Here is a 27,912-nt window from a genome sequence, read left to right as displayed (position 1 = left end):
TATGACTCAACTGACATACATGTTTTAGACTGCTACTTATGTTGCAAGTAGGCTAATGCCTTATGAGAGAATCAATGTGAACCAACCACATTAAGATTTACTAATATTTTGTTTGTGATGCTATTATCAATTAGTCACTACTGCAGTAAACCAACTTGGTGTTATGTTTAGAATTAACCACATTGAAATTTTCTATCATTTTGTTCGTGATAGCATTATCATTTAGTCACTACTACATTCCTAACCACAATAAACCAACTTGGTGATATGTTTACAAAGATGATGTCTGGATTTGCATTTCAAAGGAAAGGCCTAACAAGTATTTATGTTTATAGACTTCAATAAACTACTTGTATGATCTCTAAAAGTTAGGAATGATAATCATATGGCTTCTCTACCCCTATATTCTCTTGTATTCCTTAACTTAAACCCATGTCTCACAATATCATTCTAACTCCTGACCTTATTTCAACGACACTTTCCTGATCATTCTACACTTACACTATAACCATGACAAATAAAATCTGAATTTGAAAAGACAAGATGATTAATTTTTTTTATAATGGGAACATTTTCCTTTTGAAACATATTCTTGTTTTTTTTTTTTTTCCAAATTTCTTTTGACTACTCCCTCCGGTTTATTTTTTATTTATTTATTTAATGTATTTTACAAAATAGAAATTTTAAATAGTTGCAAAATACTAATAATCTGTTGATTGTTTTGGGATTTTTTTTTGAGAAAATTACATGATTAACAACTTTTATGTTTTCTTTTACAAAAATAATCACTAAATGTTTCACTTAACAAAACTGGCTAAAATTAAGTTTGGGTTTACAAACTAGCTAGAATAGTAATTTTTCATTCATTTGACATTTTTAACCCCTAAAATTAACCACATTAAAAAGGAAAAATCACTATTTTGTTTGAAAAGAAAAAATCACTAATTTTTCATCAATTTGGACATTTTTATTCATACATTGGTATGATTAATTTTAGGGGTAAAAATGTCCAAATGGATGAAAAATCACTATTTTGACTGGTTTTGTAAATCCAAACTCAATTTTAGCTAGTTTTGTTAAGTGAAAATTTGAGTGGTTATTTTTGTAAATGAAAACCTAAAACTAGCTATTCAAGTAATTTTCTCTATTTTTTTCCACTGAGAATTGATATCTTAATTTAGTCTCATCCATTCATTTGGATAGTTTACGCGTGTCAGTCTATGGTGGTGCACACGTGACGATTTTTTCCCCTCATCTGACGGGGAGGTGATCAGATTCGGTTCGTCGGCTCGTTATATGGCGCAAAGACAAACAGAATCTTTTTCCATTTCCGTTGTCTTTGCAATTTGGACTGTTTTGCCTTTATGCATCTTGCTCTCTCCTCTTTATCTCTTTCTAGCTCCAACAAATGTTCTTCAGTTCTGCTTCACTCGTTCTCTGCTCGTACGGTTTCAGCTCACTTCAATTCGTTGGCGAGAAGCTGTGGTGTTGTTTCTTTTTGTCCAGCTGACAAATCAAACTTGCAGTTGCCATCGAAACCGTGATGAAGAGTTCGTCCAGATTGGTTACTTAAAGCTGATGAATCTCTCCGAGTTCGAGATTTCTGTTCTTTCAATCTAGTGAAGCTTATCAGAGCATTCTACCACTACCGCGAATCTTCCCTTCGACTCAGAGGAAGAAAAGCTGAGGTAGACCTTATCCTCCTTTCTCTTCCCAATTATAAATTTTGCTTTGAAATTTTCTTCAACAAATTTCAGAGCTTAGAGGGCTCGACTATGCTCTGAATGTAGTCCAGAAGTACTTTGTGTTATATGCACCTACTCCTCACGCGTTCAACGTGTAATCAGTTTTTTTTCTGCAAAAGAATGAATTTTTTTTTAGCCATTGACTCTTTTGGCTAAAGTCAATATTGGCTCCGGCTCCGGAAATTTCCACTTCCTAATACTTCCCCCATGGCATATTTCTCGAAAACGCGTTGTATACACTTTGCTGTTTCAGTAATTTAGCTGCTGGGTTCTACTTTTTGCAAGGCAAGAATCGAGTGCGTTCGAGTTCAGCATTCATTTTGATCTTCAGCCTTTAGTGCGTTCGGCTTCATTCCGCACTTAAAATTGGGCAAACAATATTGCAGTTCAATGGAAGATTTCAATTGATCCTGCTCTTTGTCACTAGGATTCTACCTTTTCTTTATCTCCTTCTGCTCTACTTTGGCTGGACCGGGAGGGTATGGATTATATGTGTATCTCGCATCTTTTCCTGTGCAACTTTTTTCCTTCAAGTGTCGATGAATGAGTTTGTTTGAAAAGAAAAAAGGTTCCCAATTCATACAATTTTCTGAAAGACGAATTTCATTATGGGGAAGGCCCGGAGGTTTCCTGCTTTTCTGAGCAGCTCTTTAAGTGACTGTTAGTTCTGTTAGAATTTTGAAATTATCATTTGAGATCTTGATCGATCTCCTTTTCAATTCTTCTTCTTCCTCCTCCCTGGGTAGCCACTTCAGAGCTTATAGCTAGTTATTGTTGTAGTTCTGAAGTTTGGAATTGATATAGACTAACTGAATTCTTTTTGTTTCTCTGCAGTCAAGTACACCCAGCTTTGACGCTAGTTGTCAAATATTTCTTAAGATGTTGGAGAAAGTTGAGCAGCTTGATCAAGATAAGGTGATAGAGGAATTTGAGGAGGTGACAAGGAATGCAGAACGAGTTCAGAGAGAAATTCTCCATCAAATTTTAACACAAAATTCTGAAGCAGAGTATTTGCAGAAATGGGGTCTCAATGGAAGAACTGACCCAGAGACTTTCAAATCCTGTGTTCCATTGATTACTCACAAGGATTTGGATCCTTATATTCAAAGAATTGCCGATGGAGACGTTTCACCTATTCTTACCGGAAAACCAATTACATCCATCTCTTTAAGGTGTGTAGCTTATGCTTGTCTTCGTCATTACTAGGTAGCTTTAATTCATGAAAAACGTGTCTCTAACAATGGAGAGTCTGGGGCCTTCTGCAGTTCTGGAACGACACAGGGAAAACCCAAGTATGTACCTTTCAATGAAGAGCTGTTAAATTCATCAATGCAGATATTCCGTACATCCTTCGTCTTCAGAAATAGGTAGCAGCACTTTTATTGGGACTTTCTTTTTCCTCCCCCCAAAAGAAATCCTCCAGTCACTTCACCACCCCCTCCCCTCAAAAAGAAATTAGAATTCCTTAGTTCTGGTGGTTATTTCAATTTGAGTTGATTCACGTTCATCAAAGGTCTTTTAACTGCTGAATTACAAGTTACGAACACCCTTTAGATTCGAAAATATTTTCTGTTCCTTAGTTATGGAAAAGGAGACTCTTGTTGCAGAGAGTTCCCTATTCTGAATGGAAAAGCGTTACAGTTCATCTATAGCGGCAAGCAATTTAAAACAACAGGAGGTCTGACAGCAGGCACTGCTACTACAAATCTTTATCGAAGCTCACAGTTCAAGAACACAATGAAATCTACACAATCCCTGTACTGCAGCCCAGATGAAGTCATATTTGGGCTTGACTTTCACCAATCGCTGTACTGCCATCTCTTATGTGGGCTTATCTACTATGATGAAGTTCAGGTCGTGTCTTCTACATTTGCACACAGCATTGTCCTTGCATTTGAGACATTTGAACAAGTCTGGCAGGAACTTTGTACTGATATTCGAGAAGGCGTGCTCAGCAGCCGAGTCAATGTGCCTTCTATGCGAGATGCCATGGAAAAAATCCTCAAGCCAAACCCCACTGTTGCCGATTTGATTTCTGGGAAAATCTTAGGATCAAGTAACTGGTATGGCATAATACCAGAACTTTTTCCTAATGTTAAATACATATATGGGATACTGACTGGATCCATGGAGCCTTATTTGAAGAAATTGAGACATTATGCTGGTCACCTACCTCTAGTGAGTGCAGATTATGGATCTTCTGAAGGATGGATTGGTGCCAATATCAATCCTAGGTTACCCCCTGAGCAGACTACTTATGCAGTGCTTCCTGATATTGGGTATTTTGAATTTATCCCTCTTCGGGAGAGAACCAGGGATCAGGGACCTAATAAGAATACTTCCAACAGCCATCTTAGTGAATCAGATCCAGTGGGTCTAACTGAAGTTAAGATTGGAGAAGAGTATGAGATCGTAATCACAAATTTCGCAGGTACATTTTATTAGAGTTAGTCACCTCTGTTATTAGAACTTGAAGAATCCATTCTTTCTGCTTTTTCTCCCAAATATCCTGTCATATATCATTTCCTTTTGTTGACACCTTTTATTTTTTGGGTTTCTCATGTTAGAACATGATTGATGCCTTGACGGTGCCAAGCATCTGACTCATGAGATGGTCTTTACTGTTGTGTTTCCATTATAATGCCAAAACATTATGTATAGCTTAACTGGAAAGGTTGTTGGGTGGGGGTTTTCAGGATCACAGAACAATGGGAGGAAAGAGAGACCAGCCTAATAAAAATTCTTGGCGGGGGTTTTATATTGGTGTTTATATTTCTATGTGCTAAATGTAAGGCATAAACGTTTAGTGTATTTTGATGGAACTTTGATATAATCCACTAAGAAATGGAATCTTGAAAGATTCTGGTGGGACATTCTACTTACTTAATATTATATGCTTAAAGATTATTTCTCCAATTGATGCACTTGTTTCATTGCTTGTTTAGTTTGTTGCTTCTTTGTTTAGTTTTACTGTATCTATAGTTCTCATCATATCTTTTATCCCTGGAAGTTAGGTTGTAGGATTAGTTGTTGTAGAGACCGTAGGGCTGGATGGTTGACCAACAATCATGATTGTATTTGAACGATAGAAGGGATAATGAAACCTTTACCATGCTTCTTAGCTTAAAGTTAGTAGATGTGTGCCTGAAGTGATTGTTGTATTATTTATGAACTTGTTAACTGTATTGATAGATATTCTTCCTTTTTAGTTTGTTCTGTTGCTTGTGGACCCTCTAAGTGTTCATTTGATCTATCACTATCATGATTGGGATATTGAATAGAAACACTAAACATGGAAAAGGAACCAGGTGAAATCCCCATGGGACATTTAGTTAACTGTATTGAGTCTGTGTCTTGAAAAGTTTGAATGGGAACATGTGAGATAAACTGTTTGTGTTGCAATACATCCAGATGATTATTTAAGAAAACAAATTGCTTTTGCACTTTTATTTGTTGCAATGTGCGTTTGTGCAGTTGCTAATCAGTTTCCAAGCTACAACTGTAGAGGTATACAAAATGCAGCACGGGCACTGTATAAACCACATTTTAATGTATTGCAGCACAGTAATTTTGGTCAATTTCTTAAAGGAGGTCTAGATTCATAGAGCAGTTTGTGAAATTGCCATTGATGGGGGGCAACTTGTTAATTCAATTTTCTAATAAAATTTGCCTCATTTAACATGTGCTTGTAAACTTAATTTCATTATCTGTCCTACCTACCTTGATAAATTGTCCTTCATTGTGACTGATAGACACTGAGACTATGTTCTTGTAGTTCTCAAATATTAGGGACCTCAGATGGGGTAGCTATGATTCATGTTAGTTGGTTTTTGAGAAATTTTAATTCATCTTTCTTGTTGATATAAAATGCAGGTTTGTACCGGTACAGGCTTGGAGATGTCGTGAAGGTGAAAGGTTTCCACAATTCTACTCCAGAGCTGCAGTTTGTTTGTAGGAGTAACCTGATACTGACAATCAACATAGACAAGAACACTGAGAAAGATTTACAGCTAGCTGTAGAAGAAGCAAGCAAACTGCTATTGGAAGATAAGATCGAGGTAGTTGACTTCACAAGCCATGTGGAGTTGTCCACAGATCCTGGTCACTATGTTATCTTCTGGGAGCTCAGTGATAAGGCAAGTAAAGAACTTCTTAGTAAATGTTGCGATTGTTTGGATCAATCTTTCGTAGATGCAGGCTATGTTGGCTCTCGCAAGATCAATACAATTGGAGCACTTGAACTCCGATTGGTGAAGAAGGGAACCTTCCAGAAGATTCTAGATCATTTTCTTGGGCTTGGGGCTGCTGTCAGCCAATTCAAAACCCCAAGATGTGTTGGTCCTACAAACACCAGGGTCTTGCAGATCCTGTGTGATAATGTGGTTGAGAGGTATTTCAGTAATGCTTTTCCATGAGATGAATAGTACTTGTAATTTTCCTTAATCCTGTATGTAGGGTTTGTCCTGTGTTAGTCCTCCCTGCAATTTCAGACTGGTATGAGAGAAGGATCAGGATAAAAATAAATAAAGAAGGAATTACCAAAGAAGGTTAGGTTCCTTGCATTGGTGGTGGTATGTGATTTTCTTGCAACTAGGTAATATCAGCTGAAAAGAGAAATGGTTTGTTAGAACACTTCCAAGAGATCTGGAATTTTCAATCTTAGGCTGCAGAACTTGTTTATGCAAAAAAAAAAACATTTACACTTTGGCCTATGCAGGTCTCGAACCTGCGACCTTCGCGTTATTAGCACGACGCTCTAACCAACTGAGCTAATGGGCCAATACATCAAAAAGATATGAACATTGTAAATTGATAGAAATAGAAGCCTTGAATCTTACTGAAAAAATACAAAACCTTAATAAAAAATATTTTCTACATTTAAGTTTTGATCCAATTGTAGCTTTTTTGGAGGTAATCAGATCCAATTGTAGTTGGCTGAATGCAAAAGAATTAAATTAGCAAAGGACCGAAAATTAGAAAACTGAATTTTGAGTATTAAATCTAATGAAGTTACTATATTACCTTTTTATGCAGCAAAACCACTTGTGTATCTTTAGGTATTTATCCATTTGTTTATAATTTTAGGGTTTTTACTGTCAATTCTTTCTATTATAATGTTGAGCAGGTTATTAGATCTTTTACTCACATAGAGATAAACAAATTCAATTCATATGATTAGATATTTCACTCACAAGGAATTCAATCCATATGAGTAGACTCACAAAACTTATCCAATTTGGAAATAAAATTCTCTATTTTAAGAAAATCCTAAAAGTATAGGAATCCAAATATGGCCAGAAAGAACAAAGAAAAACTATTCTCTATCCCTCAGTAAAAAGAAATTGAATACTTTATCATGAATTTAACTAGTTAAACTATTTCTTTTTCATATAAATGGAGATCCAAGCACCTAAAATGAGCTGCAGAATTTTCAAATAACTTCGTTATGTTGACATCAAGCCAACCCAAATTAAGACTTTTTTTCTTTTTTTTTTTGGGTAGAAAAGCCAAATCAAGACTGAAACCTTCTTTACGGTTTAATTTAAGTCAGTAGCATGAGTAGACGAAATTTGTGATTTTTATTTTTTTAAAAGTGAAACAGTAAAGGTTTTAAAGTGGCTGAACCAATGTGAGGGTTGGAGTGACTTTGACATGACAATTTTTTGGGTGTAAAGGGTTTGGAATGACTTTGACATGACATTTTGTTGGGTATGAAACAGCAACATTTGCGAAAGTTGTTAGTTGGATGTCATGGATTGAATACAATACTTCAACCTTCTCATTAAAGAAATTTTTGCCTTTTTTTCTTCTTTCTTTTCAAAGAAGACAACCGTTAAAGCATTAATATTCCAACTAATGAAAATTAGAACTCATAAAACATGAGTCCCACACTATTTACTGTTCTTTCCCTTGCTTGGTTCCTATACTTCTTCCCCTCCTAATTGTACCTTTAATATTTAAAGTCAAAACTCGAAAGGCAAGGTGAAAAGATTATCGAGGAACGTATAGGTGTCTCTTTCTTCACATTTCTTCACCATACATAGGGCCAACCTCTCTTTAAAAGAATCAAAGGCAAGTTGACGTGTATTCTCCTTCCAACCTCTCAAGGGCATCACTTATTGCTTTAAGTTGGATCAAAGTCACTGAAAATCAAGACCGACTGTTGCTTTTGTTGATAGGTATCAACCTTCAAGATCCCATAAATGGCAACCTCTACCCCTTTTAACTGTAGACTTCTTCCAAACTTTGGGCGATGAGAATTGTTATTCCTCCAAAAATATGGCATTCAGACTTGATATTGATTGTATAACATTGACCAATTTGACAAGAGTTGAAATCGTATTTTTCTTATAATATGTGATGGAAAAGGTGTGTGGAGAGCACAAACCTCTACCTTGACCCGAATAGAGGATTTGGGCTCGATGAAAATGAAAAAAAAAAAGACAATTAAAAATAAGAAATTATACAAAGGATAAATATGCAATTTAGTTACATTATAAGGAGGCAACATTAATTATATCCCTTGAAAAATAACATAATTTTCACACAAAAAACAAGGGTATCTGGACAATCATAACCATTGGATCAATCTAAAGCATGGTTTGATCAACATACCTGTATGTTATACAAACATTGGATTTGTATAACAAATATACACATTAGCAAAACCCAAACTTCTCCATGCGATCAACGTTACCGTCCAAGAAACAAATCGCAAATAGATTTTAGAATCCTGCTTAATGGCGAAACAGAGCATCTCTTGGCCATAAAATCCAAAGACGCCTCCACAGAAAAAAAGCCAAACTGTCGTTTCTTCTTCCATCATGTCGATCTGGGTTGTCTGAAACCTCCCTGTTTGTAAATTTATTATATCCAAATCTGTTTTTTATTAACAGAGCAGAGACCCAGGACTGAAACCGAAGCTTCAGTGGAACTCCAAAATGAAGGAAGCAGAAGCACGACAAGAAGAAGGAAGAGGAAAAAAAGGGAATTCATCGCTAAACGTTTGGGATTGTGGCAGCCCTTTATATGATTCTTACGAATTAGCAGAGTTGAGTCATATAATCGATCGGCATATGATGGCCTGGCCACCAATGGTCGGCAGATCAGAGAGAGGCAGTAGCAGGTTTTCTGATCCATCCATGGATGAAAACAAAGGGTTATATGAAGTGGGTTCTTTGAAGACAACGTTGAGTGTGTTTGTGGAGAAGAACATCTCGTGGAGGTGGACATCAATTGCAGAAAAAGCGAACAACAAAACCAAACCAGCCAAGAAGATCAAGACTCTGTTTCGTGCGGTTCGTAACTTTTTTCGCTTCTTCAGGAAATAATTGATTCAAATAGCTTTCGATTGCTTAGTTACAGATAACAGTTTGGGGAAAGAAACCCAATTTGATATGAATAGATTATGAGAAACTTGTTTTGGTTTTCTTTTTTCTCTTAGGAAGATTGAAAGATTGATCCAATAGGATTATGATAGTTGTTCCTACATGTAACGGGTTACACAGATTTGAGTTTCTTTATGGGGACCTCCTCCTGCAATTTGTGATATACTGATATATGGGTTCTCTCATGGCTTCCATGAGGAATGGAGATCTCATTTCTGAAACTGAAATTTCAATTTCAGATGGTAATGAATGAAACAGGTGGTTTTAATTGGCAGTTTTATGAGCACTTAAAAGCATGAATTGGAGAACTCATTATGTGATGGGTAACTCTCCTTTCCAGTGGTGAGCACTGACGTAGCATTGACGTTCAAATATTCGAATTGGCCTGCTTCACGCTCGCTGACCTGTTGCCATTGGAAATTGCTTGGGTGTACCTGCAACGAATTTCACGAAAGTGTTTTGAGAAACGACCGATACAACACTGAAGTTGAACTCGTTGCTATTAGGATGAATTATTCAGACGGTAAATGGGTAACAGATCGGGTTACCTAGTTGGGTTTGGGATATCTGGTTTTTTTTAGATTGAAAAGTTGTGATCTTTCCATTCTTGTAATCATTGATGTCGATATAAAGAAAATCATGTATCATGATCATGGTCCGGTCGAGCCGTGTCGCCATGGTCCGACCACGGCGACACGGGCGACACAGCCGACATGTCGCCCGATTTTTTTAAACCTAAATGCTAAAACCGTCGTTTCTCTGCAACTTTCTTTCCTTCCCAGATACTCACCATCAGCCATCCCAAACCACCCAATCTCCTCCTTCTCCTCCGGTGGCTGGTTTTTCAAGGTCATCTTGGCAGTGGATGGTGGCGTTTTGATCGTCATTTGGGGTTTCACTTTTTGGGATCGGATCTAGAACACAGCCTCGGTGGGGTCTTCTCATTGGTGCTACAGATGCAGTCGTTTCATTAGGGTTTGGGGTCGAGAACTTGTGATACCATAGTCCGCAGTCGAGAACCCTTCCATGGCGGCACAAGACTAGTCTCAGGGTCGTCGGTTGCCTGCCGCGGCTATGTACATGCTTGGGAATCGATCAGACTCTTATTTTTCTATTATGATTTTTTCAATTTTTCCCTCAGATCTGAAGAAAGAGAGAGGAAACAAATCTCTTTGTTTCTCTCGCTCTCAGAAATTTACTCTTTCCTTTCAGCTCTGCAAGACTGCAATAGTGACCTTTATGGGTTCGGGAGACGGGAGACCGGAGGGGGAGGGGGAGAGGAAACAACCACCGCAGCCGGAGGAATGGTGGATCGCTCGACTATTCGTTCGTCGGCGATATGTCATCGACTTTTGGTAAAGTCGGTGTCACTAGAGGGTTTCGTGTCGCCCCCAGCGACTCAACGATTTTTCGCCCCGTGTCGGTGATAAATCACCAACATAAGGTACCATGATCATGATTTAAGAAGTGCTTGGGTATCAAAGGTTTCCTAGAATAGAATCCCCTTCATTGTGTTTCTTTAAAAAAAAAAGAAAAAAAAAAGAGGATAGGTTGTTGAAAATGAGCTAAGACTTTTTTCGTAAGAAACATTTAATTCAAAAGATTGTGAGTTACACGAGTGGGTATGAATTGAGTTGAAAGCTTTGTTGAAAATGAACGAGAATACGAGATAAGTTTATATATATATTGAGTAGGGAAAGAAAGTTAAAACCTCCTTATCAAATGTATATAAAACATCCTTATCTTTATAGGGGAGGTGATGAGTGAATAGATTACATGATTGAATTAAAATCCTCTATCTAAATGAGTACATGTTGGAATACATTTCCATATCAATTGGATATGGATCCTATACCCATGTCTATACCCATGTGGGTAGAGAATATATATTTAATATAATAAGTTTGTGCAGAGATTTACCAGTTTGGACCCTTGATGTACTTGGATAACTTAAAAAAAAAAAATGCAGAATCCGAATCTTCTCTCTCCCTAACTCAATTTAAAGATTTTTATTTTTAAATTAAACATGTGTCATGAATCTAGTGCTGTAAATTGAAAAACTTTTTCTCTGTATAGGCATAGGAGCCAAGATTAATATTTACCACAAAACTTTTTCTTTTGATAAGAGGCAATTACCACCAAATAAATGCCAAAGAGTTAAAAAAGCAAAATGAGCCAATTTGGAGATTCCAAATTTTCTTTTTTAAGGGTGGGGAGAGCTTTCATTTTCAGATAGGATATATATACCTAGGTGTAGGAATCACTCACATATAGGCTCCTACATCTCTTTTATCATCAAAAAGAAAAGAACAACTCCTACATATTATAGAGCAGGAGTTTGACTTCTTGATACAATAGTAATCGATAAGTATAAATAATAACTAATTGAGTCAAATAACGGTCTGTTCAATTGCTCCGGTCGGGACCAGTCTTAAAGGTTAACCCATAAATGTGTTGAGCTTCAATAAATTAGACAGTTATAAAAAGAAAAGTGATCCAACCAAGGTCCGGATAAAAAATCGTGCCCCATATAGAAACCCCAACTAGCTCAGATTAAGGCAATTAAACCCTACATACGAATGACTAAATAATAAACTTGTGAAGCGATCCTGTAGTCATAAATAAGAGGTATACCCTATATAAATCAAATGATACATAAATAAAATGTAACTAAATGGTTTCCCTTTATTCAATCTTTCAATTGAGCTCTACAATTTGTCAAGGCTTTTTGATAGTGTATTTATTGACTTCATTATCAAAGGTGGCTTCCTGAGCACCAAGTCGGTCCACGTTTGACGCTTGTTTTGTAGGCTTCTAATGACTTGATGATTTTAAGTCGCATCAATAATTTTGACCAAAACACCGTGCATAGACTATTAGATGATTAATAATATCAATGTAGTTGTACTTATAATGTACTAGCAAATTTTTACGAGCAAATAACTTGTATTGTTTATAAATTTTAAAAATTTTTAAAAAAGAAAGTAAAATAACATTTTTTTATTTACTCTTATGCCCCTTTGGATTTAAAAAGCCTGATGATGTGGCAAACATCTAATGGTGACTGAAAAAAAAAAAAAAAAATTCATTCCCTTGATGGTATTGACAATTTTGAAGTCCGGTCTCCAGTCAACAAGCCCGGTCTGGTCCAATTTAGAAGTTCCAAGCTCCGGTTGGGTTTAACATCTCTCGGTTCGCCGTGTGCCCTCGGCTACATGCCATTGCCTGTCTCCCACAGTAACCAGAAATCAAAAGGATGAAGCTTTGGAGTGTTCTTCAACGTTGCACTAGTTTATCGAGAATCAAAGCCATAATGTCTGCAACTGGTGGATTTCGAAGGGACTTAATAGGGTTTCAAAGAGGACTCTCTACGTACTCGGAGGATACTGAAATTGCAGAATTCTTAGATTACTTAGACAGACTGAAAAATTACGAGAAACTGGAGGTGCCCAAAGGTGCAGGAACGGATTCAAATGAGGGTTTTGATCTTGGCAGAATGAACCGCTTGATGGAAAGGCTTGGGAATCCTCATTTCAGTTTCAAGGTTTGGGCTTTCATATCGTCTGTCTTTTGTTTGTTTTCTCGCCATGTCTTCTCTATCCATTGCAACTGTTGTAGCTTTTCGATCAAAAGAGCAAATTTTTTTCTATTTCTCTAAACCCTGATCACTTATGTTATGAAATTAACAAGTATGACAGTAATTGTAGGCTGTACACATCGCTGGGACTAAGGGAAAGGGATCAACAGCGGCTTTTCTCTCCAATATTTTACGGGAAGGCGGGTACTCTGTTGGTTGCTACACTAGGTGCGTTATAGTTATGCTTACCTTTTCGATGGGACTGTAATAGTCAACTACGTTTTATCTTAAAGGGGCTGAGAAAAAAATTTGTGATGACAGAACCTTTTTTTTTTTTGGTTTTATTTAATCTCTCCAGTCCACATCTTTGGAGCATCAGGGAACGGATGTCGTTGGGAAGAGAAGGAGACCCGGTTCCAGCAAAGAAGTTGAATGATCTTTTTTGTCGCACTAAGCCCATTTTTGATAAGTCAATAGAACTTGAAAATGGCTCTCTCAGTCATTTTGAGGTACATATTATTGCAGAAGGAAAACTCTACATACGACCTTCCTTTTTTTTTTTTTTTTTTTTTTTTCAAACTTCATTCAAAACAATACAGATTTCCAATTTCACTGGGATAGAGAGGAGGGCTGGTCTCAAGTGTTCCATTGGATTTGCTTCTGTTGGTTAAAGATGACTTTGACAATTCAATACAACTGTTTCCCTTTTTTGGTCAAAAAAACAAACTTCTGGATGACAAGTATGAATTATCTACAATGAACAAAGGTGGGACTGATCTCCAAACCCAAAACAGAGAAAAAGTTCTTGCAAATCTGGCCAAGTAATCGACCTGGACATTATTGGACCTATCAACAAAGTGAAAGCTTAAATCAGTACAATGAACTCCTAGCTTGAGTATTTCCTCAAACAGACTGTAACTAGCCCAATCAAGGGATTGAGACTGCCCATTTAGAGCATTAACAACGGTTTGACAATGAGGATAAGGTTGCTCAGTTATGGCAATGTTCATCTGTATATTTTCCATTTGTAAAAATGGGACTTTGTTGGAAGAAGGGAATGGGATCCTTTATTTGGCAGTAACATATCATCACCTTGAAGATTGGTTAGTACCTTTGAGTTTGCATTGACAAGCAGAGGAGTTGCACAAAACATTAAGGGATATTTCTGGACCAACTTGAGAGCTTATGTTTGTGAACAAATGTAGTGGATTCAAGTAACCAAGCATATGTTAATTGCTTCATTCAGCATTATTTTCATTGTCAAAAAACATATTTTCTCATTCTTTTTTTTTTTTGGGGGGGGGGGGGGGGGGGTGTATCCTGTGAGATGCAAATTTAAATTTTCTTGAACTAATGAGTATTTAGATTGCTTCCCCAGTTCAAGGATAAATGTAAAGAAATAAAATGGAATAAATAGAGAAGATATTGGAAAACTACAGATGCAAGAAAAAAGGAAACAAAGATAACAGAAGGAATGAACTAGAGGATTTTCTTTTCACTTGAATTATTCTCAGATATTCAAACTCTGCACAGTGGTCAGGGGTGCAATGGTTCAAATTGCTTCATGGTGTCCAAGTGGTTATGTGGTTTCTTGTTTGGAACAGCTTCTCTGTGAAAGTAGGGGTAAGGCAGGTGCATTATCCCCAAACCCTGCAGTGATGGAGTTCAGTGCAGAGTCTGGTTCTTCCACCCTCGGGGGTAGAGGATAACCCTACCCTGAACCCCACCACCATACAAATTTTTTTTTTTTGGGGGGGGGGGGGTTCCACCTTGTCAGTGTTTAGAGGTGGGCCCTTGAAGTGGTCGAGGGGCTACCCTCGAGGTTAGAGGTCCAGAGGATCCCGACTCCTCTATGCAATGGGTATGCCCTTCTATTGAAAACTCTGCCTGAATTTCAGGGGAAAAAAAAAGTTGTTCTCATCTAGGTGAAAATGATATAAATGCTTTGATAGATGTGGTCTCTCTTTCATATACAGTTTCTGCATTCATGCATATGTTGTAAGTGTCACACTTTTATCACTTCAATTATGGTTACATATGAGAAAACTTGCAGGTTCTTACAGCCATGGCATTTGCTCTATTTGCTCAGGAGAAAGTTGATATTGCAGTTGTGGAGGTTAAGTGCTTTGTCTTTCTTTTCTTGTTGCATCATAAAGAAGTGGGAAATCATATAGATCTGTTATCAGACACCTAGCTCTAACATGTCAATGACATGGCACATTTGGATATATTTCTTGATCTAATATTTTTGGGAAAACAATTACATAATCAGCCTTGACAGGATGAGCATTAAACTTTGATCTTACACTACCTACTTTCCATGAATAGGCTGGACTGGGTGGAGCACGAGATGCTACAAATGTTATCAGCAGCTTGGGACTTGCCACATCAGTAATAACAACAGTAGGTGAGGAGCACTTGGCTGCGCTTGGGGGCTCAATAGAAAGCATTGCGGTCGCAAAGTCGGGGATCATTAAACATGGGCGCCCAGTTATGTATTTTCCACTTTTGATTTTCTTTCTACAGATTTGAATGAAGTTTTATTCTAGTTGTGTTTATAAGTCCAAAATAACTTGGCGAAAATGTCATTGTGACACTTGCAGTAGCTGAGAGTTGAATTTATGATTTCAGTACCTCTCTCTCTCTCTCTCTCTCTCTCTCTGTGCCTTTCTTTCTTGTTTGCCTTGCCTGTGAGTTACAGCCAGGTGAAAAGAGCAAAGATGCTTGTGCGTGTAAAGGGTACAATCCAGGAAAAAGAATCCTTGTTCAATATGCACCTCATGGATGATGATGGGCAGCTCTGCTACCGACTAATTTGACTTCAAACAATTTCTTTTGTTGGTCCTACACAAAGCTACAGACTGGATGTTTACACCCATTTACTGATATGGAGATCTTCTACAGGCCTTTCAGCTCTATATCCAAAGATTGAAAATTTGGAAATCTGTGAATCCCTTGGTTACACTGATGTTGACTTAGTATCGTTGTGTGTATTTAATCATATGATTACTTTAGCTCTTCCTTACAACCATGCCTTGTTGTTGTTCCTTTTTCCCCCCTCCCTTAATTTTATTTGTTTTCAAGCTGAGTTTGTGCAATGTGAAAGAGTTATTTGGACTTAATCATATTTATTTTTCAAGCTGAGTTTGTGCAATGTGAAAGAGTTATTTAGACTTTTACCTGAGTAGTTCGATGATCAGATTTGGATTATAAAGCTGAAGGCATGGAATATTTGAAAGATTGAATCCAATTGATTGTAATCTGTTAATTTCTCTCAGGACTAATGGGGACTAGACAGTTTCATTTTCTTCTTTATCTTTCTTTTGATAGAAGTGAGAATAACGGTGGAGTAACTTTACTTCTTTACTTATTATTATCATTATTTTTTTGGTTGTGGGAGGGATTTTTTTTGGGGGGGGGGGGGGGAGGAGTACATTTTCCCATTCAGAGAGTTCAACATTCTAGCATACATGCATGCTGTTTGGATAGGGGAAATTTTATTATAGAAATCTGTTATACTTCTTTTGTTGTAACATGAGTCTAGTGACAGCGTATCTATACACTGGAACACAGATAAAGGGAGACGGCATATTTGTGCCAGTCACATTGTCTATGGTGAGCTGAAAGGGTTGTTTTGATGAGAAAGATTCATGAATTGATATTTACCATCTTCAAATGATTAGACATATTGGAATGCTCCAGCAAAGGGGGATTTACTAATGGATGATTTAATCATCCAATTTCTTTCTACTGCTATTTTTTGACCCTTTAGCTAACCCAGTTTATATATTATGTATGTCATGTTTATTGCCTGCGAATTTCCCCCCTTTTTTTGTGGGGTGTTGGGGCCTCTGAGTTCTATCTTTCATTCAATGCATCACCTCTTCTCCTGCTAAGAAGTTAAGCATTTAACAGAATCATGCTTAATATTTATCTCTTGTTTCCTTCCAATATTTTATGTTGACTCTTAGATTTTAAAAACTAAACAGGTAGTTTTGGGTGGGCCATTTATTCCTTATATTGAGCGCATTTTTCGGGATAAAGCATCTTTGATGAGTTCTCCTGTTGTATCTGCATCTGATGCTGGAAATAGAAGCACGATTGGAGGCATTTGTACACACAAAGGAAGACCTTGCCAGCTATGTGACGTTGTCATTAATATTAAGGACATGCATTTGGTATGCACTTGATTGTTCCATTAATAGCGTAGGCTTTGAAGGATAGTTGAATCATTTACCATTGAGGTCACTAAGCCTTCTTATGTTGGTTGATATAAGTGGGCATTTTCTACTTTTCTTTAAGATCATTTAATAAATTTCTACTTACATTTTGTTAAAACTGTTCTTTTATATGGAATGAAATTTTTACCTGCAGTTTGCTGAATTATTTGATGTCAAACTGCACATGCTGGGGCATCACCAGCTTCAAAATGCTGTAACTGCCACCTGTACTGCACTTTGTCTACGTGGTCAAGGTACGCACATGTTTCTTTATTCACAATTTCAGCAGAAAGTAATCTATAGTAGAACTGTTGGGTCCTCAGAAATTGAATCCATTTGTTACCAAAACAACAGAAAACAAGAAAACTTATTGCTTGAATTGTGAACTAGCAGATTTCCCCCCACTTTATAAGTCAATTTTGTTTAATATCTGCAGTTATTCAGCGTACTTTTTGCTATCAACTTAGCATTATCATCCTGTTTCTGATGTATGCTTTGATAAGTTAGGTTGGGCATTGTCTGATGGATCGATTCAGGCTGGTTTAGAGCGTACATATTTGCTAGGAAGAAGCCAATTTCTAACATCCGAGGAGTCAGAAGCTGTTGGATTACCTGGGCTAACAATACTACTTGATGGAGGTCTTCTGATCTAATCTTTGCTGCCTTGTTAAAATTTCTGTTGTCTTAAATCTGAACCTTTTGAGTTCATCTTGTGTTACTACAATGACTCACTTGTCCTCTCTGCATGTTACTATCCTCATCTTAGGTACAGTTTGAGGTTCACGATTGACCTGAGTAGATGATCAGACCTTTTGTGTTTTCCTTCATTTGATTCTTAGAAAGGGATTTCTGCTTATCATAACTTTACTGTTTTCATTCTTTTGAATTCTTAGAATGGATTTTCCATCCGTTTTTTATTTTATTTTATTTTATTTTGTTTTTGTTGTTTTCTGGGTTTGGAGGGAGAGTGGGAGAGGCAGGGTGAAGTGGATAAAAGAACCTTTTAGGCCAGACCTGACTATATAGCAGAACTGGGTTCAAAATCAAGCTGGTTGGTTGAACTACCTACCTCGTTTACTTAGGTATCAAATCAGACCTGATATTAGTATTCTTTTTCATATATTTTGATGTTATTGACCTGAGGTTTCATTATGTCATTCGGTTCATTAGTTCAGCCTTCTACAGTATGTTTGGGCTAGTAACTTAACAAGATTGGCTCCCCGTCCTAGCTTAGGTTTTTGAAATACGGAAGGAATTCTGTATACTGATACTGACAATAATGGCTGGGTATAATCCTGAACTTCTAGGTTTAACTTCTTTGATGGATGCTATCTCGTTGGTACTTATGGTCTAGGAAGTTGCAGTCAGTGCTAGTGCTGATTGATTTCTTTAAAACTTTCCAGCTCACACTAAAGATTCTGCCAAAGCTTTAGCAGACACGATTCTTATGACACATCCACATGTACCACGGGCTCTTGTGGTGGCAATGGCAAGTGACAAAGACCACCTGGCTTTTGCAAGAGAACTTCTTTCAGGTACGGCATCCAGATTTCTTTCTTTTCTGTATATTTTATTCTATTGACAGTCTTAAGATGCTGCTAAGAATGTTTTCTTTAGGGCCGAGCAAAATTCCCAGGATGTGTTTTACATTTCATTTGCTCCCATTCCCTGGTTTGGCTGGCTGGTCTTCAGTCTTCTGCCATAAGAATGTTGGGGAATGTAAAGCGGAAAGATATAAATTAAATAAAGTGAAAGAAAAGAAAGGGAACACATCACTGAGAAAAATAGAAGACTTCATGTGAGAGTTCATATGGGGATAGTATTGATTATGTGCAACTGCCTTTATGCAAGAATGTGTAAATATGCTTTTACACATGGATTAGGGACCCAACAATAACCCCTAGAGATCTATGTAGTCTTAATTACTTAGTGAATTGACATAGAACAACGACAATTGTTCTTGTGATGCCAGTAAGGGGAAAAGGAGGGGTAGGACGCATTGATCTGTTGCTTCCTACCAACCTCTCCACTCCCAAATGAGCCAACCGTAATGATAATTTGTCTTTGATTGCTAATCTCCTTGGTAGGGCCCATTTATTTGTGATTGTGAATCTTGACTCTGATATTCTTTTGAGTTTGGAGGAAGAACTTGTGGTTGTGGCAACTCTGACCCCACACAAAATTTCTGAAGAATATTTAAGATAGTTTTAGGTGCAGGTACTCTTTTGTGGTGGGGTAACTATTTGACTGTCTTTATCAACATTACATTTATGTTATCATCTTATTGATGACATGCTGTGCCTGTGTTCATGTAACTGTAATTCAGGGTAGTTCTGTATACATGTGCATGTTCTTTTAGTTAATTTACTGAATTGAGAAAATTTTCGATTTCAGCTGTACAACCTAAAGTAGTAGTCTTAACTGAGGTAACCATTGCCGGGGCTGGATCTCGAACGACACCTGCTTCCTTGTTGAAGGATGCCTGGATTCAGGCTTCCATGGAATTGGGTTCCGGCTTTGTGGACATTGGAAGTAGAGACTACATGAAGTATCTTGAAGACCAAACTGGTTGCTCTTTAGGGTCATTGCAACATGAACCTGTAATAGCTGTTGTTAATTCAGTAGAGGATTCCATGAAAGCAGCAAGTAGGATTCTGCAAATGAGAACAGGGGATCAATCAGGTGTCATAGTAGCTACAGGCTCTTTGCATGTCGTATCTTCAATATTATCGTCTCTTCGCAGGTAAAATTATTTTGTATTTATTATTTGATGATGAGCTTAGGCATTGCTACAATTTGATCAGAAGAAAAAACTGAGAATGTATTTTCAGTTCATGGTTATGAGTCTTTATGACTTGTACTGATTTACTTTTTGAATTTTTAATTTACCTCACAAAGTGGGCAGGGGAAACTTCAGAGACCTAATAAAGGTTAGATTCTGATGCCCACTAAACCAATTCATTAAGTATGGAATAAAGTGCAAAACAGAAACTAATATCTGGGGGAATCATGTAAGTCTTGGTTCCCAAACACACCACAAGGTCACAATCCATGTCTTATGTGCTCTATCTTATAATATGGAAAGCCAGTAATATAATCAGAGAGAGATTTTAATATGGCAAGACCTGGGCCCACTTGGAACCTAAAAAATGTTGGGCCCACAACCTATGGATCCTTATGAGTCTATGATTTGATATAACCAATGTAGAGTGAATCATTTTTGACCCAGTCAAAAGGTAAAAAGCTGATCATTTTCACTCACTTCCTTCTTGAGGACTTTGTGAAATCAGAACTGCCAAATGATGGCTTTTCTTTTGTCACTCCAAATGCTGTTTCCGAATTTGGAAATCTGATGAGTCCTGATTAATGAATCAATTTTGTTCTGAGAGAGTTTAGTTAAGGAGGGTTGCAGCTTTAATTTCCTTATCATAAATGATTCTTGATATCATTTGGGTTTCACTTTCACACACATTGAACCGGTGGATGGACTCAAAAAGCATATTACGGAGAGATTAAGTTGATTTAAACCGGTTTACATATCAGTAGGACCTCGTTTCTCGTCTTTAATTGCTACTAATTAATTTTTTAAAGCTTAAATCAGGTATTACTTTTGGGATGCGACGGGTAATAAAGTCAAAAAGCAAAAAATTTCAGTATTTTACTTTCCGTTTCATGTTTTCGTGGGCTACAACTGGACCACTGGAGCCCACATATCTTTCCACCGGACATTTTCTCTCTCTTATTTTTTTAATTTGGGCTCACCAGACATTCTCTCTCCTTTGACGAAAGTGTGATTTTTCATTTTTTGGATTTCCACGGCACGACAATTTGATCTTCTGCGGTTCTGCCTACTTGAGAGGAAAATTTAGAACTCACATGATTATATTGTTGATATATCTTAAATCTTGACTTTGAATCACGAAAAAATAATATGTTTATCTCAAGCTTCTTAATCACATAAATGGAGAATATAAACTTGCTGGCTAAAAAAATTTTAGATAATCGAACCATTTTTGAAGGGTTTGTTTCCTTCTTTAACCCACTTACAAAGTTCTCTCATACCATTCGACTTCCCGAGTCAAGACAGATGAACAATTCGCGCCAAATCATGAACCCATCGCGCAGAAAGGATTGTCTTTAAAGTGTTTCCCTTTTGCTTTCTCAGCTTTTATTTGTCTTTACCTTTCCACATCTAAGATCATAATTGAACGTTGGGATTGGGGCTTGTGGAGGCTATGATGGTCCTACTGAACGCACTCCAAACCAAAGTCAGACTTTAATTTTTTCCAACCCATCCTAGGAAATTCGCACTCAGGCTCCCAAAAGCTTCTTTGCATTTGTTGTTATTTACTAACAATTACGGTAAGTCTGTAACGTCTCTTTCTCACGCACCAGAACCATTGAACAAAGGACGGTGTTCACCAGAAAAAAAGAAAACAAGGGAAGGTGTTTACCAGAAAGAAAGAAAACAAGGGAAGGTGAAGAAGAAAGAAAAAAACTGAAAAAGAAAAAAAGAGGGCTTCTGCTTTGGTTGCTTTAAACGAGGCTAATGTGAATAGAAAAGAGTTTTCAAGGAAATGGGTATCTTTGAGCAACGTTCATCTGGCCATGAAATGAGTATACAGAGGACAAAGAAATAGAAAAGATCAACACGTGTTTTAGTCCTGTTTGTAGATTGGTACTGCTACATGGTACCGCATTAGCTTTTACTCAGCTTCCAGAACAGAACTCTCTGGCATCTGGGTTCTAACTTCTCACCAGAGTATCCCAAAACGAGGCTTGGTTTAATCTTCTCTGGTTTATTCTTTTCCATTTATGGTTCCTGTAGAATGTCGTGTTCTTCTTTCTTCAATCCGGGGAAGGGGACATGAAACCAAAAAAAGGGGTGAACTGCACTGGTGGAATCGTTTCTGTGTTGGGTTTTCTCCCCGTAAACGAATGTTGGATTTCTAGGAAGCTACTGTTCGTCAAGCACCCATAGCGGTTCTGCTACGTTGTCTACTCTGTTTCTCTTCCTCCGGATTATTGGACATGGCGGAAGGAACTAATTTTCGGGTGGTTCGTTGCCCAAAGTGTGAGAATCTACTGCCGGAGCTACCTGATTACACTGTCTACCAATGTGGTGGATGTGGTGCTGTTCTTCGAGGTGGGTAATCATCACTTTTCCCTTTTTCTCTTTGTATTCCTCCTTTTTCCTGTTGTGTTTGGTTCTCTTTTGCACCTTTTTCTGTTTTTAGAAATTTAAGACTAATATTCTGGTTTTCTCCAACACAGCAAAGAACCAAACTTCCGCCCCTGAAGCATCGGAAAAATCTGAGGAGGAAAGGATCGAAGCTAGAGGCGATTTCAGTAAACCAGAGCGATTTTCTGACGAAGGAGCTACCACTTTGAGTGATACTGTGGTGGGAAAAGAACCAACCTATAGGTATCCTTCCAAAGCTCCAGCAGAGGACTGGGTCGTGGTGAATCATCAAGAGATGAACTTGAAAAGGGACGAATTGGCTAAAACCCAGATGGGGAAAGAAGTTGGTCTACCCAAAGCTCAAACTACAAGTGCTAGCAGGTCATGGGGACCCGAGCAAATTTCTGGGAAGCGAAATAGTGAGAGGGAAGGGCCTATGCCATTTCGCAGAGACGCCAAAGCCATTATGGAAGACGAAGGTCCATCAAACTACCACCGGGGTTCCTCTTTTGGTTATGGCGAGCCAATAAAGAGTCAGCGCAATCTTGATGGACCCAGTAGAGTTGAGTACCTTGAACAAGATCGAGCAGAGCTTCTGAAAAAGCTGGATGAGCTGAAAGATCAACTCACTAGGTCTTGCAACATAGCAGGGATACCAAAAGAAAGGGTACCTGAGGATAGGAGACCGGTTCCTCCTCCTCCTCCTCCTCCTCCTCCTTCCCATCCATATGGTGGTCATGGTGCTTGGCTTCCAGAGAACCTTGCAGGACCAAGTCGAGCTTCCATGGGATCTTTTAATCCAGATAAGCACGACCCTGGACGTCCTTATTTTAGTCAGGGCCACGAATCTATTCCTTTGATGAATCATGTAGATTTGCAGCAGCACTTCCATCCTCCATTGCATACCCCAAATGAAATTCCAGGTTACAGTGAACCATTCCGGGCGCAGATGCCCAGGAGAGTTCCTCATCAACCTCCCCATCATTACCCTCAACGGCCATCTCATGCATTCTTCTCTGGACACTATGTGGATATTGATTCTGGTCCCCAGGCACTACATCCGCATAATTCCTTACTTGATCAGGCTACTTGTTCTTGTCCACATTGCTACAACAGACAATGGCAAGTTCCTGGGCAAATCCCTCCTCCTGCGTACTGTAATAGGAGGTACCCAGATGTTCCAACCAACTCCATGTTTACTCATGTTGAAACTTCTATTCCATTTGGTTCAAGGGGTTATAACCCTAGAGCCTTCAATCTTCCTGTGTATTCGTGTGAATCACATAACCATGCAAGAAGAGCCAGTGTACTTGATTCTGATACGGGTGGTTTTAATCGATACTGTCCCAAAAGGGTGGTGATAGCAAATAGGAATGGACGCCATTACCGTCCCATTGCTGGTGGCGCCCCATTTATAACATGCCATAATTGTTTTGAGCTGCTGCGGCTACCTAAGAAACTTCTTTCGCTGGAGGGGAATGAACGGAAGGTTCAGTGTGGTGCCTGCTCCACCGAAATCCCAATTGCAGTTCAGAACAATAGGCTGTTTGTTTCTGTTCCTGATGACACCAAACAAACTCCTTTGGAGTTCCCCAGTGGACCTAATGAGTTAGCAAGAGGTCTTTCTCGACGCAATGGTTACATACATCAGACGAGCATGAACTCCTCCGATGACTATGATAATTCTGATTACTTTAAGTTTACAGATGCTGAGCATGCTGTGTTAGCAGAAGATCATAGATTGGATTCCACTGGGTCCACAAAGTTGAATGACCTGCTTTCTTCATGCTCGAGTCCCTCTGAGGATGAGGAGAGCCCAGACAGTGTGATTACCAGGAGAGACATGTTGAACCCAGCAGAGCTGCCTGTACAAGCAAATGTGACTCCTGTAGTTCCAGGATCACCACTCCGGGGGTACCCTGATAATGCTTCTTCCAATCATGTGGTGAGCAAATTGGAAAGGGGGAGTAGGAGTAAACGTTTGGATCAGGAAAAGGTGGTTCTGAATAAGGTTACCTTCAGACAAGATTCTTTGAAAGATGCATCAGTAGCTACTGAGATGGAGCTTCCATTCAATGAATATCCAAATACTGGAATGTCTCACGACTCTGGGGAGGCACCCAAAGAGGAATATCAACCAAGGGTCAGCAAGGGGGGCGAATCATTCTTTGCTGGCCTTATCAAGAAAAGCTTTAAGGACTTCTCTAGATCTAATCAAACAGCAGAGAATGGAAAAGCTCATGTGTTTATTAATGGACATCCTATTCCAGATCGTCTAGTCAGGAAGGCTGAAAAGCTAGCTGGACCTGTTCATCCTGGACAATACTGGTAAGCGCACCAACACATGCACCTTAAGATCAATTCTTATCTTAGCATTTTTGCCTTGTATAGGTGTTATGGAAGTCATTAAATCATCTTATCTTAGTAGCACACTATGCATGGATAAGCTCCAAACAGCCATCTTGGCATTCTTATTATAAGATAGCTATGGGAATCCTGTTTCTCCTTATAAAGCAAATGTTCAGGATTTTGTTAGAAGGTTACTGTTGTCCAAATGATTAGCATTTTGCCTGGAAATTTCTTATTAGAGTTGCACCATCTTTTTCCTTAAGGGAAGTCATGTTCTTTTGTTCTTTCATCTGCCCTGTAACAGGTATGATTTCAGAGCTGGATTTTGGGGCGTGATTGGTCAGCCTTGTCTTGGGATAATACCAGTAAGATTGGATAATTAATTTGCATATGGTAGCTAACTAGTATTTGGTTTAGAAGCATGTTGACTGTATTGACTAAGCATGTTATTTGTTGCTCAGCCATTTATTGCAGAATTCAACTATCCAATGCCCAAAAACTGTGCTGGTGGAAATACTAGGGTTTTTGTTAATGGGAGAGAGCTTCATCAGACAGATCTGAATTTACTTGCTGGTAGAGGACTTCCAACTACTCGTGATAAATCATACCTTGTTGAGGTTTCTGGGAAAGTTGTGGATGAGGATTCTGGAGAAGAGCTTGATGGCCTTGGAAAACTTGCCCCAACGTAAGTTCCAATACCTTCCAGTATAAGGTTAAATTTTCTTTATTTGTTATTGATCCCTAATTGGCATTATTTTATCATGTTGTTATGTTATTGCCTTATGTGGGCTTGACAACCAACCACATATGTTGATGGTAGTTATTGTGTTAAGGTTGGGCATTGTAAAGATCATGCTGTATAATTTTTGTGTATATTGCATTGAGAGTCCTGAAATAGATGGGTTAATTGGTTCACCTTTGAAGAAATTGGATTCTGAGTGGTGGAAGTAGTAGGTACTTCCCTGAAACTCATGCCTGGTGCTGCCTCGGGAGAACCACATGTACCTCTCGAACATTTAAGGCTGCAACTGAATGCAACAGAACAAGCTCCTTTACCTTTACATTAATGAATATTTAATTCCTTATTAGCCTTTGATTTGACATATGACTGAACGCCCAAACTTAAAACCTCTTATCCTATTCTTCACCCCACCTCCCAACCCATGGCCAACCCAGTGTAATTATTTAACAATTTTTTTTAGTTCTCTTTCATTGTAGATCTAGGCCCATCATTATCTCAATTATTTCCTTTTGTATGAACATTTTCTGTTGAAAGCACCTCATTTTAGTTTAAGCATTCTAGGTGTGATTTGAGCTTATGAAGCAATTTGATGCTGCTACCATCTGTAAAATTTTAATTTTTAAATTTTGGACAGAATTGAGAAGGTGAAGCATGGATTCGGCATGCGGGTTCCAAGCGTTGCTGTGTAGATACTGATATCATGTAGGCTGCTGAATACCTTAGTTTGTTGGTCTTGAATCAATTTAGGGATGTTTTCATGGTTTCCAGTTTTTTGACATTCAATGGGGGGGGGGGGGGGGGATTATTTGTGTTTGGAATACTGGTCACGATGTAAATCTCAGAGCATTTGGTGGGTTCTCTGTTTCGTTTCAGGGTAAAAAAGGGTTGGGAGGGGTAGGGATGGGGAGGAGTAAAGAAATGTATTTCACATGTAATTTTTGTTTTCTCCAAATGAGTAGTAAAGGTGAGGTTGTATTTAAGTTAGTTTTCCCTCCTTTCCTTCTCCTGCATCTGAGATAGACATGTTGACTAGGTAATTCCATCTCTTGAGAATTGGAGCAAAAAATGATCCCCACCATCAAAAGTACCTTTTAGATAAAATTGCTTCATTTGCAGGTGAATGCATCATATTGAAGTCAATATCAAGATGAAAAGTTGGGTTATCTTATGTTCTGGTGTTGCATCTCTTCCAAAGATATTGCGTGATTTGTGATCTTCTAAACTACTCTGCCTCTCATGTTGATTTTTTTATTTCTTATCAGTCTTCTTCATATTTGCTGCATTGTAAACATTGGGGTGGTTGGGTTTCTTCAGTGGTTGGAACAACTGTTCTTGTACCAGACCCAAGTTTCTGGCCCCCTACATTTGGAGCCCTAGCTCTATTACTGTTTGTTTTGAATGACCTTGAAAGTACCTTGTCATTCCCTTTGTTGCTTATGCCTTCTGCTCTCAGTTTCTGGTTGAAAATTTGGTGCTCCTATCTCCTACAGAGAATATCCTTTGTGTGTCCATTCCATGCATTTGTTTCTCAATCTTCCAGCCAATTTTCACCATTGAAATGGCGAGTCTGAATTATCTTCTGTCGAATGTTAGCAAACTCCCCTGCTGTTTTCTTTCTTTGAAATATGGAGCTTGCCATGGTTGTAATTTGCAGGTGATGATGAGTTCCTTTGTGAATTTCCCTGTAGGAAAGTTGATATCATCAGTTAGGAGATCCAATCAAGGTTCAAATATAATTGATTTTGCCCAGTTCTGATTCAAATGAAGTCTGAATTGATCCAGAGATTGGCTGAATGCTAGCATTCTAACCCAGATCAATCACTCCAAATTGACAGTGAATGGGGATTCTGTCAAGCAAATGTTGATTTGAATCAACCTATCCAATCCCAATTCTTCAAACTGCAATCCATTCAAGGTTTCATGACGTGCAGATTTCACTCAACATTATATTGATTGATATAGTGGGGAAATCACTCAACATTAAGGTCAAGGAAGACAAGAGAACAAGTTGAGGACCAAACCTTTCCCGAACGGAATCAATCTGATCAGGCTATAAAAAACCTGGAATTGACTGAAAAGACTAAAATCGCGGTACCACATGGATCAACCACTGCAAATTCTAATAAAATACGGCTGATTTTGACGTAATTCGGCAAATTTTGACATGATTTCTTGAACCGTAGACCAATTTGACTTCTACACAGAAAGAGAAATCCCTATTGTTTAGTATTTACCCAAAAAGCAGAAAAGAAGACTGATGTTGCAAGGTCTCTGTAGGATTCTTCGTTCCCCAGCTTATAAATCCGATCTGATTTTTCACCTGACCATTTATTTTATATCTCAATCTCAATTAAAAAAGAAAAGAAAAGAAAAGAAGAATTGGGTGACTGACACATTAAGAAGAAAGAACATGCAATGTAAGATACTTTGCTTGTGGGGTTGGAAAGCTCATCAATGTTCTGTGATTTGTGAAGAAGACGAAGCAATAATTTCCCACAAAGCCAAAAGTAAGCCCAGATAAGCTGTAACCATTTCCTTTCCATGCGGTCTAATCATGGCCCCACCACCCATTAAGTAATTCACCCAAACCAAAACCGTCGGGCCCATTGAATTGAAGCAACCATATAAATGGTTCGTCTATGATTTTGGGGGAATTGCTTGAGTACTGTGTAATTAATGTGTACATCAGCATCTGTAGCGAACGGTCGA

General features: G+C 38.2%; 3 protein-coding genes and 1 non-coding gene across 6 annotated transcripts; 3 read left to right on the top strand and 1 right to left on the bottom strand.

Moving 5' to 3' along the window:
* Nucleotides 1-1,343: 1,343 nt before the first annotated feature.
* On the top strand, nucleotides 1,344-6,363 carry LOC149029775 (jasmonoyl--L-amino acid synthetase JAR4-like). 2 transcript variants are annotated; one of them, XM_089142119.1, is made up of 5 exons: nucleotides 1,344-1,688; nucleotides 2,580-2,917; nucleotides 3,011-3,112; nucleotides 3,353-4,176; nucleotides 5,619-6,362. In XM_089142119.1, the coding sequence occupies exons 2-5, from the start codon at nucleotides 2,625-2,627 to the stop codon at nucleotides 6,158-6,160; spliced, it is 1,761 nt and encodes a 586-aa protein (XP_088998245.1). In that variant the 5' UTR covers nucleotides 1,344-1,688; nucleotides 2,580-2,624; the 3' UTR covers nucleotides 6,161-6,362. The 2 variants fall into 2 exon arrangements, with proteins under 2 accessions (XP_088998245.1, XP_088998246.1); XM_089142120.1 differs by lacking the exon at nucleotides 1,344-1,688 and adding an exon at nucleotides 1,732-2,224 and having other exon boundaries at nucleotides 5,619-6,363.
* Nucleotides 6,364-6,450: 87 nt separating this feature from the next.
* TRNAI-AAU (transfer RNA isoleucine (anticodon AAU)) lies at nucleotides 6,451-6,524 on the bottom strand. Its single transcript has one exon. It is a non-coding gene; the product is annotated as a tRNA-Ile (tRNA).
* A 5,847-nt stretch (nucleotides 6,525-12,371) lies between these two features.
* Nucleotides 12,372-20,390, top strand: GLA1 (Folylpolyglutamate synthetase family protein). Of its 2 annotated transcripts, XM_089142117.1 has the most exons (10): nucleotides 12,372-12,677; nucleotides 12,841-12,938; nucleotides 13,069-13,219; nucleotides 14,764-14,826; nucleotides 15,039-15,200; nucleotides 16,700-16,888; nucleotides 17,085-17,184; nucleotides 17,438-17,569; nucleotides 18,334-18,465; nucleotides 19,325-20,386. In XM_089142117.1, the coding sequence occupies exons 1-10, from the start codon at nucleotides 12,390-12,392 to the stop codon at nucleotides 19,675-19,677; spliced, it is 1,668 nt and encodes a 555-aa protein (XP_088998243.1). In that variant the 5' UTR covers nucleotides 12,372-12,389; the 3' UTR covers nucleotides 19,678-20,386. The 2 variants fall into 2 exon arrangements, with proteins under 2 accessions (XP_088998243.1, XP_088998244.1); XM_089142118.1 differs by lacking the exon at nucleotides 17,438-17,569 and having other exon boundaries at nucleotides 19,325-20,390.
* Nucleotides 20,391-21,217: 827 nt separating this feature from the next.
* LOC149029772 (uncharacterized) lies at nucleotides 21,218-25,987 on the top strand. The gene is made up of 5 exons (XM_089142116.1): nucleotides 21,218-22,076; nucleotides 22,205-24,440; nucleotides 24,766-24,826; nucleotides 24,923-25,146; nucleotides 25,838-25,987. The coding sequence occupies exons 1-5, from the start codon at nucleotides 21,962-21,964 to the stop codon at nucleotides 25,890-25,892; spliced, it is 2,691 nt and encodes an 896-aa protein (XP_088998242.1). The 5' UTR covers nucleotides 21,218-21,961; the 3' UTR covers nucleotides 25,893-25,987.
* The last annotated feature ends 1,925 nt before the right edge of the window (nucleotides 25,988-27,912 follow it).

The sequence above is a fragment of the Hakea prostrata genome, chromosome 1 (assembly GCF_041222555.1).
Source record: "Hakea prostrata isolate BN-2017 chromosome 1, UWA_Hpros_2, whole genome shotgun sequence".
In the NCBI taxonomy this organism is placed as follows: domain Eukaryota; kingdom Viridiplantae; phylum Streptophyta; class Magnoliopsida; order Proteales; family Proteaceae; genus Hakea; species Hakea prostrata.
Note: the sequence above shows the minus strand (reverse complement) of the source record. Positions and strands in the feature narration are given on the sequence as shown.